The 12,462-nt window shown below is 35.0% G+C and overlaps 1 protein-coding gene across 2 annotated transcripts; it reads right to left on the bottom strand.

The window, feature by feature from the left end:
* Positions 1-4,105: 4,105 nt before the first annotated feature.
* LOC115989691 (inactive protein kinase SELMODRAFT_444075) lies at positions 4,106-11,149 on the bottom strand. 2 transcript variants are annotated; one of them, XM_031113505.1, is made up of 12 exons: positions 11,053-11,149; positions 9,939-10,056; positions 9,294-9,437; positions 8,966-9,197; positions 8,124-8,278; positions 7,947-8,041; positions 6,728-7,770; positions 6,320-6,480; positions 5,951-6,027; positions 5,721-5,868; positions 5,356-5,505; positions 4,106-4,611 (listed from the first exon to the last, which is right to left on the bottom strand). In XM_031113505.1, the coding sequence occupies exons 4-12, from the start codon at positions 9,144-9,146 to the stop codon at positions 4,369-4,371; spliced, it is 2,253 nt and encodes a 750-aa protein (XP_030969365.1). In that variant the 5' UTR covers positions 9,147-9,197; positions 9,294-9,437; positions 9,939-10,056; positions 11,053-11,149; the 3' UTR covers positions 4,106-4,368. The 2 variants fall into 2 exon arrangements, with proteins under 2 accessions (XP_030969365.1, XP_030969364.1); XM_031113504.1 differs by lacking the exon at positions 11,053-11,149 and adding an exon at positions 10,625-10,925.
* Positions 11,150-12,462: the final 1,313 nt, after the last annotated feature.

A 12,462-nucleotide genomic window follows, 5' to 3' on the forward strand; every position in this document is an offset into this window, starting at 1 on the left:
GTTTGATTCAAACTCCATCTTTGATTCAAACTCCATCTCCCCCTCCTCCACTATTTTTTTTTTTTTTGTCTATTGATCAATGTAACCATATGTTTAAATTATAAGTTTCAACTCGAATGTGTAAAGCTATAGGAAATTACTATTTTAAGAATTGCTACATGATAGTAATCAAACCGTTCAAGTTTGACTAGGATTGTGTTGTTTGTAATTTTTCATTTTTGTTGTCTTCAATTTCTAAGATGTGGAGTGTTTAATGCCTTAGTAAGACATCACAATCATTGTCACAAAAAGATTAAGCTCTTTGACGTCATCTCTAATTTAAATTGACAAGAAATAATCAATGTTTGTTGAAATGTCAATGATGTGGCAAAATACAATTCACTTTTTCAAAATAGATAAATGAATAGAAGTTTAAGAATTCTAGAGTATCTTTAATTCAATCAAAATAATATAAGTCTCTCATTAATCATTAGTAACTAAAAATCTCTCAAGGACAATCATTTCATTCACTTAAGGAAATTGCTCAGTTGTTCTCACTAACTACTATAAGACTTTTGCTTCAGAGTAAAAGACCTATGGTTAGGAATTGGTATATATAGTAACTTTGTAAGGACAATAAGGGAAATTTCAACAGGAAACTTTGTGAAAAATCTTTTAAGTTATTAGGCTTTACATGTATAGGTTGTAGCTTTTAAAGGCAAAATTTGTTTTCGAGGCTAGGTGCATTATGATAGTCCCAAACCAAATTACGCACAGGGCTAGTTTCTTTAGCTAGCTAATGTTTTATTATAGTGATTAATACTTAGTAGTATTCAATATCCATGAAATTATTTATCATAATAGGTCAATGTACACTTAACCAACAAAATAAAGTGAACTAATTGTCATAGGTATACTATTCGTACCAGCAGTGACAAACAATGAGCCTTATTGCACGAGAAATTGGGTAGATTTCGGGAGAGGAGTGGGTCCAGCAAGCCTATAATTGAATTTGGGCCTGTCAGGCCCAAGAGCTAGCCCCTAATGGCTCCTAAGTAGGACTTCAGTACTGGCCCATGAGCCTTGAGGCTGGACCAGCAGGATGCACGCCCAGGTTGAACACCGTCATAAAATTTGAAACTACCTTACCGGTGCTCCGCTTCTAGTACCCTCTTGACTGACCGGCCACGTCCCCTCACGACAAACTATATGACTGGAAGAACTCAACACGGTGCTCAAGGGAATCTTCTCCTTAGTCGGTCCATATAGTTCATACAGGTTTCCTTAAAATGAGAGTCAGTTATGCGCAGTTGACCTCTCTTCACATCAACATTTATTGTGCTTCACCTACTGTCAATCACATTAAATAATTAAATGTAATTTGAACATATCCCCTATTTGCAACATTAGCCACATCACCTTAGAATACATCCTATCAACCAACCAAAGAAGGCAACCTTTGGCACACTCGAAAGCTTTGATTTTGGGGCATGATTCCCGCAAAAATCAATCCCATACTACCTTAAAAAATGCAATCAATCCTACTGACTAAGGTATGGCATGTCTGATCACCATTACTTTGATATTTTGAGTTTAGAATTCTATAACTAATTTAACAATCAAAGCACCTTTAGTCAACTCCATCTTGAATTGGCCTAAGTTGCTATAGTTTGCAATAAAGAAAAATCGATCAATAACAATATAATAGATAAATGAATACAAAATTCAAATTATTGGTGGTTTTAATTAATTCCTTTACGTTTACGTTAACATTTATTCTTTTTTGCTGTAAATTCCAACTTGAGTAAGGGTTATACAACTTATACTTGCAAATACCATTATTTTTGGTATAAAAATTTCTATAAAATTATAAATGCCTCAGTGTAATTAAATTCAGCAAGCCTATAACTGAATTTGGGCCTGTTGGGCCCAAGAGCTAGCCCCAAATGGCTCCCAAGTAGGACTTCAGTACTGGCCCATGAGCCTTAAGGCTGGACCCAGAAGGATGCACGCCCTGGTTGAACACCATTATAATATTTGAAACTACCTTACCGGTGCTTGGGTCCTAGTACCCTCTTGACCGACCGGCCGCGTCACCTCATGACAACTATATGACCTATAAAACTAAACATGATGCTTAAGGGAATCTTCCCGTTAGTTAGTCTATAGTCTATACAAGTTTTCTCAAAATGAGAGCAGCCTTGTTGAACTCCCTTCACATCAGCATTTATTACCTTTCACCAACTATTGATTACATTAAATGCAATCGAACATATTCCCTCTCTGCAACCTTAGACACATCACCTTGGAATACATCTCATCAACCAACCAAAGAAGGCAACATTTGGCACACTCCAAACTTGAAATTTGGGGCATGATTCCTGCCAAAATCAATCACATACTATCTTAAAAAATGCAATCAAACCTACTAACTATGGTATGTCATGTCTGATCACTTGATAGTTTAAGTTTAGAAATTCTATTACTAATTTAACAATCAGAGCACCATATAATTGTTTCCCACATAAGACTTTCAATAGATTCTAAGGGAAGTGATTATTTACATGTATACATCTCATGTAAGAGGGTGGATACATGTATCCGATACATGATAGATTTTCTCGTTCTAAAAAAAGTAGTGTCTAAAAACAATCAAAAAGCTTATTGATTTATTGAAAAAAACTAATGTTTTTTTTAGTAAATTGATAGTGGGGTAGGGCAGAGGTGGGGCTTGAACAATATTGGTGTGGCACCACAAAGTATATCACTAATGCCATACAAACTATCACTTAAAACTCAAAGAGAACTATTCCTAACGGACAAAGAATTTGCAAATTGATAAAACCACTGACAGAAAACCCAGCTGAAATAACTAATGGTTTCAACTTTCAACCCCTACAACACATAATGTTGAAGAAAGCCTCGGTCCATCACCTGCCTCAAAGAATCATCCATAAGTACTACTCTCTGTCTCGACGATGGTTACTTGTCCCACGTATTGAAGTAAATTTGAAACAGTTGATATCATGCTCTGCACATCATCTAATAATGATGATGCATGTGCCAATCAATGCACAGCCAGATCACAGATGTTTCCTTCATGGAATATTTGCATACTGATATTTGCTACCCTTATACGAGACAATAAGATCAGTTTTATTTTCTCCAAGTCACCCACAAGCAGGAAAAGGCTTACATCAAGATTTAGATCATGGCCTAGCCAGCTAAACTATCCGCTTCCACAGTTCTTCTTAACTTAAGGAAAAGTTTCTTATTCGGTGGTGCTACTTAGATGTTAACCATAAATGTAATACAAAAAGAGTTGTTGATTCATCTAGCAGATGTTTTATAAGCAATCATCTTTATATTTCATTATATAATACTTATTAAATAGTACCATTATACTGCACGTCCAAAGTAAGCAAATGTGAATTATTATGATTAATATAATTTACTATACAAGGGTTTTTTTTTTTTTTTTTTTTTTTTTTTTTTTTTTTTTTTTTTTTAGATATAAGATAGAAATTTTACTTTAATCTAAGTGTATATGTATGTAAAACTCCCTTCTGAAAACTTAAACTCCGACTTTTTCCTCTCACACCCTACAAGCACTTATACTAGTAGAGTAACCATTAAAGTAGAAGTGTGTAGTGATTTACTATACAAATATAATTTACTAAATAAAATAGACTGTTTGAATGAACTCACAAATATTTGATGGATAGCATTGGTTTTTATATTTTGTTGGCCAATATGAGGTTCAAATGATAGCACAATAGTACTAGTACACTCTATAGGGATTGTTATTGGGTAGTCCCTCCCTCTCACGTAAAGGTAGATCCCACCCACCATAAGACCCACCTCTATGTAAGAGAGAGGAAGTATACTCCAAACTATCCAATAATTTTCCCACTTTGTGATACCTATGTGTATGATTCAAACTTCATCTCCCTGATCCATCACTATTTAACTACTAAAGAAAGGGAGTATAGTGGTCAATTTATCCATATGAATTATGATTGAACTTAATTGAAAAACCCAAGATATAACGCCTAGAAAACTGTCTAATTTTATCCAACATGAAAACATGAGAGAGAGAGAGAGAGAGAGAGAGAGAGAGAGAGTATATTCCTGAGAGCTGCTATCTTGACATTTAACTAAAAACGTATTTCACTGAAGATATGAGCATGGCCATTTTGGTGGTTTTAACTTCACTTCATTTCCCAAAGAATTACAAAACCTTGCTATTTCCTACTACCCTTCCTACTGTACAGAAGCAAAATCTAGATGTCATTGGACAAAAATATATGAGTGGGAGAAGAAAATACAAAAAGGGCAAAGTACATGTTTAGCATTCTAAGCATGTAATTCTAAATGGCTGAGACTTTTTTACAAATCATCAGCACATGAAGTTCTTGCCTTGTCCCTTTCCCAATAAGATTGCCTTGAATTTTCAAGAGACAGCTTCCCACTAAACCCTTCAATTGCCTCATTTAATAGGGGACCACTGTAATGTTGTTGCTGCTGCTGCTGCTCCACCCAAATCCGATTACTCCTGCTTCCCACATCATACCCAGGTGTTGAAATGTAATTTGCATCCATGACCATATCACCTTCTAGTATGCGGAGCACCTTCACCAGAACATGAGTAAGCAAAAGCATGTCCAAATGTCAGTGACAATTGACTAATTATGCAAGTTATGTGTTGCACCAAAAAAAAAAAATGTGATGTGCAAGATCAATAAGCACATAGGCACAACTATTTTCACAAATTTCTTCACAGCCTCTGAGGAGGCAAGTTGTCAATGACAAACAATACAGTGGTGTTAGCAGTGAAAAAGGTGTCAATCACGCAAAATATTGAAGCAGGTCTCAACCATGCCACAGTAAAACTGATCCCCAAACCCATGAATCCTATTTGTAAGGTTTAGAACCCCTTTCCCATCATAAGAGTAAACAAAACAAAAAAAATTCCCGGAAACAGGCTCCCATTAATCTACATTCAATGGAAGCGTTTGCATTTTGGGATTTTGTTTTGTTTCCTTAGTTAGACATCTTCGGGAAAATGTCTCACATAGTTCCACTTTGTCTCCTAAGTCCCATATTACAGCAATCTGGCATTATCCTTTCGAATCTTACGTCCAGTAGTTTACCAAAATGGTAATAAAGACTTGAGGAATTCTAAAATACCTGCAGAAAACAGAAATTTTCTATACCATCATACTGGCCCTCAAAATTTTACTGGAGTTTTCTAACCTTTCCTAGTGATGTATAAATTAAAATCCCCAATTTATTTAGTGCTTTGTAAGACATCTAATTATTGTACAGTGTCCTGTAAGTAGAGAAATTATTATTGTCTTCTAATTTTCTCCTAACCTGTGACATGCGAGGCCTAGAATGAGGATCCCGTTGTATGCATAATGATGCAGCGTTCAGCATGCAAAAGACCTCTTGTTCTGAATAGTGATTCCCTAACTGTGGATCAACCAGTTCCTCAATGGCACAATCTTCCAATAATGGGCGTGCCTGCTCCAGATCAAAAAGGCACATGTAAATCAAGAAAACTAAAGAACCTACACTAAGAGGAAACAACAAAAGCTACTATAACTTGTTTTTCTTTTCTGTTGATTTTGTCAAGATTTTGTCATGTTTCTGATCAGTATCATTTATTTCATAATATGTTCTCAATACCAAACATGAATGGGTCTTCAGATGTATAATTAGAGTCTAATAAGTCATACCCATTCAGTAAGACACTGCTGGCCCTTGGGCCGGTTAAGGTCCACTGCTTTTCTTCCTGTAACCAGCTCCACCAATACAACCCCAAAGGAGTAAACATCAGCTTTTTCTGTGATTTGGCCACTTTGAGCATATTCTGGAGCCAAATATCTACAGCACAGCCCAAAGGCTTATCAGATACTGTAATGTCATGGGGAAAGTAGACCATAAAAACAAAAGCCGTCATACTTACCCAAACGTTCCAATTACTCTTGTGTCCACACCCATATCTCCATCAGGCTGCCACCTTGCTAGGCCAAAATCACCAACCTTGAAAAACAAATATTTAACAATTTCATCATGCACTTTGGAAAACAGATACAGATTCATCTCAATATCCAGAGGATCGATAAAATTTAGAAAACTTGTAATATCCACATACCATGCAGTAATATAATTATCTAGAAAAATAAACATTCAAGACAATTTTACTTTAAAAAAATGAGGATCAAGGAAAGAGGCCCTGATTATATCAATGAAGGTTGCAACAATGAAGCCATCATAATTAACTTGGACATTAGAATTTTCCCAATTTAGGTAGGAGTATAAGAAATTGCCATACCAGTGGTTCAAAATCATGGGTGATGAGGATGTTGTTTGGCCGCATGTCACGGTGTACAATGCAACCCACTCTGCATTCTTCATGAAGATACCGAAGCCCCCGTGCAGCTCCCACGGCAATCTTTTGACGTGCAGCCCATTCTAATGGCTCCTGATGTCGTCCTAAAACGAACCAAAATCCTTGGTGAGCTCACAACCAGAGTTTCTACCCAAAATATTAGCATCTCAATTTAATTTCAACCAATATATTTAAAAAGAATGACAATGATGATGATCAGTGAGGACACTGTCAATGTAAAAGTAAGCGTGAGTAAAAGTCTCTTCACTGTTGTCTAAGAATGGAAATAATCAATAACAGAAATAGCATAAACAGGATTTATGTTGCCAATCCCAATTCCAAACAAGTTACCATATAGATGAGAATCCAGTGACCCATTGCATATAAATTCATAAACCAGCAACCTTCGTCTGTCCTCGATACAGAAACCAATCAGCATAACAACATTTCGGTGCTGAGCACAACTCAAAACTTCTACTTCCGAGCAAAACTCAACATCCCCCTGGGAACTAGCCAATTTGTGTTGCTTGACAGCAACTACCTGACCATCTGGTAGAACACCTCTGTGAACAGATCCAAACCCTCCTTCAGCCAAGAAATTGGCTTTTGAAAACCCACCAGTAGCAAGCTCCAATTCAGCATAGCTAAACCACCTTGGAGGTTTTCCAAAGACAGGTGCCTTGTGTTGACAGATTGAACACAATGGAGGGGGGCCAGGAGGTGCATTTCTCGATAGCGAAACTGCTTCTCTAACATTTCCATTGAAGTCCATATCAGTTCTGTAGTGCTGCATTCCAATTCCAGGTTCTCCATCCTGTTTTGAGTACTTCTCTACCAAAGTTTTGGACATTAATGCTTGATGCTTATGAAAAGGTCTCTGTGAGCTTCTATCCGTATCTTGTGAGGACTGAAAATTAGAAGTTATAAATTCACCCATCCATGGTTGGAACCTCAAACTTCTTGAAGATGAAGTTAAGTGCTCACTGTCTGCATCGGAACTAGTATTATCAGGATCCTCATTCTCTTCAATGACTAATGAATCATCTTTCTTAAGATCCCCATTCATCTTTGAGATGAGAAAAGGTGAAGTTCCTAGATCTGAGCTTGAAACTGAGGAAGTTCCAGCTTCAGTGGCTGTAAATGGTGTCTCTAGCTCTGGACTACTAGTTGGAGTCACTACCGGCCCTGGAATAGAACTTAAAGAATCATTCTTCTTTTTAGGATTCTTTTCAGATTCTCTGTCTATCTCTGAGGGTAATGGGCAGGCTACTTCAGAATGCTTCTTAGATGAACCAACCAAATTCAAGCGGAGAACTTTTGGCTGGGAACGCTTCATAACAACAATGTTGCACTGCAACTCTTCCATGCATCGTTTTTCCTCATGTTTGAGCTGTCTGTAGAAAAGGCCAGTAAGATGATCAAAACATGTATAAAAAAAAAAAAGACAAGAACATGATTTCTAGATCAAGAAATTAAAAAATAAGTACTTGACAAGACATCATGTCCCTGCAGAACCTTAAACATACACTTTGCTTTTGAAAGTGGAAAAGAAAACGAAATGAAGTATTACTTGTCTAGTACAACCCAACTGGCTTGAGCTCTCTTGGCCTCTGCAGCAACTGCACCACAAGGTGATCCAGAAACAATTTTTATCTTGACATTTATCTGCAAATCAGAACCAGCATGAGAAGCATGGATGAAATACAAATGGAGATTGCACATATAAGAAAACATATAAGACACTTACCTTATTTGGATCATAAACATCATGTAGTTGAAGGATCATTTGGGAGCAAGTATCTGTAATGTCACATTTCTGATCTGAACTTGCACCTGAATGAGTCCTCCGGTGACCACTGGCACAGTCACCAGCAAATCTTGGGAAAACCCAAAGTTTTCTTCCTGAAGAATCGTTACAAAACTAAATGTCAGTTGGCATTAATCTACAAGTCAGCAAAATCGGAGATGGAAAAGGAGTCACAGTAGCTTTTGTTTTTTGGATAATTTGATAGTTGAGGGAGGAGAGTTTTGAAACCTGGACATCTCTCGATTGGAAACACCTAGAGGTGCCAATTGAGCAAAATGGCTCTTGGTGAGTCACAGGACTTTTAAAGCTTAAAAATCAAGGCTTCATCATGCTAATGGTCTTTTAAAATTTTAAGGTTTCAACCAAACACAATGAATGACACAGTTGTAAAATATTTAATTTTACAAAAACCAGAAATATTACAATGTAGAAGACCCAGGGTTCACATGCTTGTCTTAAATTCAATTAAAGACTGGGCTAGCATATCAATCCAGTCCCAACAACCCAAGAAACAGAAGAAGAAAAAGATCAAGTGCATTCCTTATCATTACAGATGATACATTCAATCAATACTAACTCAACTCTTAGTGATCAAACTGTAGCAATATTGACATTAGGCAAAATTAACATAACAATTAACCTCCTCAGAGAATTAGACACTGAAGGGATTAAAAGAAAGTGATCAATGTTGAAAAGGTACCATTAACTTGTATATCACTACCAGTTAATTAATATTTGAGCAGTAAAGGAGAAAAAATCAACATGGGACAAGGGAAAAATACCTGAACCTTGTGAAGGAACAACCACAAGCAATGTAATGCAATCCCCAGGTTGAACAACATGGGTCAAGGCCCACACCAGAGCAGTCTTGGGAATTTCCTTCGATGCCTTAACAGCAACGACAACCTTCTCGGCATCGTCAGAGCCTTTCTCCTGCTTCCCTCGCTTCTGTTCTTGACTCATGGGAGCACCCACAAATTCAAACCAAAAGCTCCTTCTTCAACAGATTCAATTCTAGAAACCCATGAAACCCAATTCAAGTTAGAGGTTAAAACACATGCCTAAAGACACACACAATCAAATACACTTGCATTATTACTAGGCCCCCACCTTGTTCGATTCCAGGACATGTACAACCGGCATGCTCACAATTCCATTCATCACTAGTAGAGCAGGCCCAACAATGACAAGACCCTTTTCACCAATTCACTCAAAAAAAACACCCTCTTCTTGAAAGCAAGCCCCTCACTTTTCCTGTTTGAAAAACCCAGGGTGAATATTCTCAATATTTGCAAGTTGCAACAACTTTATTTGATGTAGTAACCCATGATTTAGCTCAAAAAGCAAGACATACATCTATCTATCTTAAGTTTCAATTTTCAATACATGACTAGAGAGAATCCCCAACCACTGTTATGCCAGCACTAGCAAAATTGCAAAACGACACAAAAACAAAAAGTAGACCCTCACTACGAAACTTCAAATCAAATGGGTCAAAGCTGTGAAAACAAGCAGGTTTCAGAATGGTAAAAAAGTGAATCAGTCATTAAAAAAAGAAAGGGATCCAACCCAGATGTTTTTTTCTTCTTGTTGTTGTATACTTGTATATATTTGTTATTAATTTTACCATATCCCCAGAAAAAGAAACTAATGTTTGAGGCAAAGATTCCACGACCAAACATAGTATAACTCAGACTATAAGAAACCAAAAAACAATCAAATCATTGAGATGATGAGTGTTAAAAGGAACCGTACACAGGTTTTTTTGTTCTGTATAGTTGTTTATGACAGTGAATCTCTGCTCCAATCAAAGTCTGTAAAGCTTTCTAGCCAGTTAGCTCAATCAACCTCAAATAAAAACAGAGCTAGTAACCTGCACAAAATCCGGATTCAAATCAGGTCAGCACTCAGCACCAATCAACTACAAAATCAACTCTGTTTGGTTGCTCAGAAAAACTGTAGGAAATTTCAGAAGCAGAATTTAAAATTTAAAAAATAAAAAATAAAAATAGTTTCAAGTTTCAACAACTTTTTAACTTGTCATTTTCGAGTCAAATAATTTTTTTTTCATGAAAAAAAAAGAAACAAACAAAAAACAACATTGGCTCCACAACTTGTATAGGTTTCTTCCTTTTTCACCTAAACTTTCCCGACAACCAAACAGTCGCTAACAAATGAAACAAATAAAAAAACTGAATAATTTTCCATATATATAAATTTTTTTTTTTTTTAAACCAAAAAAAAGAGGAAAAGCAAGGTATAGATTGAAGAAGAAGAAGAAGAGCATTTACAGCAATCAATTTGATTCACGTGAAATCGCACAAAAACAAAAAAAATATATATATATACTTATCTCTATAACAACATGCTTTTTTTTTTTTCAAAACTATCTAAAACAACAACAATATCAACAAAGTGAGAGAGAGAGAGATGAGAGATACTATTTCTTGTTCTTGTTCTTGCTGTTGTTGATGATTCAAATCAGAGCAGAAAGTCAATAAAAAAACGAGCAGTATGAACAGAGGAAATGGGATTTCGAAAGCTAAAAAAAGAAGATCAAAATAGAGAGCGCCAAAAGGCTGAAACAGATTTTCTTAGGTCTTTCAACCCACGAAAAATTTACAGCGCTAGAGAAGTAGAGAGAGAAAAAGAATAACAACGAGTGCGTAGTGTAGTAGTGGTTTTGTATAAATGTTCATTTGAGAGATTGAAATGGAGCGATAACTCTAGTGTTTTAGTTTTTACGGTAAAAATAAATAAAAATAAAAAGAGTGTATACAGAAGAGTACAGTAAATTCAGTAATGCAATGCAAATGGTGTTACAGTTTATGTATTAATTACAACTACAAACATACGCTCTCAGTCTCACCTCTTTCTCTGTCTATCTAATATCTATCTCTGAGTGGTACAGTGACTAGAGAGAGACTCGAGGATTGTTTTGCGGTTTCCTTTCCTGCTGGCTGTAAATGCTACTGCTAGCTTTGGATGTCGCCGTCGACTAGTCAAGTACACAAATGCCCTTCTTTTTCCACTTTTATTACTATATACTAGATATAGCTTTTTTTTTTAAAAAAAAATATCTAATAATAAAATAAATAACTACCACCGTCGCACTCCACACTCGCTTTCTTGATTTTTCTTTCTTTTTTTATTTTTTTTATCCAATAAATTAAGTCATGCAGTTTTTTTTTTTTTTTTTTTATACAATTTTGGCCAAGTTGTATGGACAATTTTTTATAATTTTTTCTCATACTTTTTTTTTTTTGAGGAACAATTTTTTATCATACTTGCTTATATAATTTGCCTCTCTATTTGTAATTTGTATAAAGTGAGTACATATGTAAATGATGATGCTATAATTGTAATTTTCATTTTCACTCGTTAGAAATATTACTAAATAAATACCATAATCCTTTTTGAGGGAAGAAAGTATCTCTTATGCCAAACATATAAGGCATGAGTCTTGTACATCCTAATCCAGCCTATAAAATATTTGTTTTCCTTCCGAGACTTTCGTGTTTCACCATATACTGAAGGTATTGAGAGGTGCCATTTGGAATAAATAATTTATAACTTTTTTTGTGCTCTACTTTATATTCCACTAATTATAATTTTTTTTTTCATTTTAAACTTTAATTAATTTATAAGGAAATTCAAACAAATATATGGCAAGTTTTGATTGCTATAATACAAAAAGTGATACAAAATATTTGTATTAAACTCAACTCACTTGGTGGTTACAAATGCAACTTCACACCTTAACAAATTGTTTTTAAAAATGTCATAACAAATTAATAATGTTCCAAGGTATAATTTAAGAAAGATTACATATTTAATTATGACTGTAATGCATATTGCATTAAAAATTCATGCATATTTTTTAAAATGATAAAACGTACATTCCCTTACTTAAAATATTGTATACATAAATAATATTAATTAGTGCAATATAATTAATGTTATCTTTTTAACAATTAAATCTATTTATGTGATTCATTGGTAAATAAAACTATATAATTAAATTCAATTAGAAAATCTAACATATATAATCTAAAAAATTGTACCTACTTTTGAAACAAAAAAAAAAAGACTTATGAATATAATTTACGTCCGTAAACAAATTCAAGATGTTTATATTTGTATTTGTTTTTTTTTTTAATGTTGCGTGAGTTGACTATATAAGTATGTATTGATAGAAATAGTTTACAAGTTCATGCACATTGATTTGTGTGCTTAAAGCATGATCACTAGTTTTTTTTTTTTGGATAAGTAATCACTA

This window comes from Quercus lobata, chromosome 5 (assembly GCF_001633185.2).
Source record: "Quercus lobata isolate SW786 chromosome 5, ValleyOak3.0 Primary Assembly, whole genome shotgun sequence".
Taxonomy (NCBI): domain Eukaryota; kingdom Viridiplantae; phylum Streptophyta; class Magnoliopsida; order Fagales; family Fagaceae; genus Quercus; species Quercus lobata.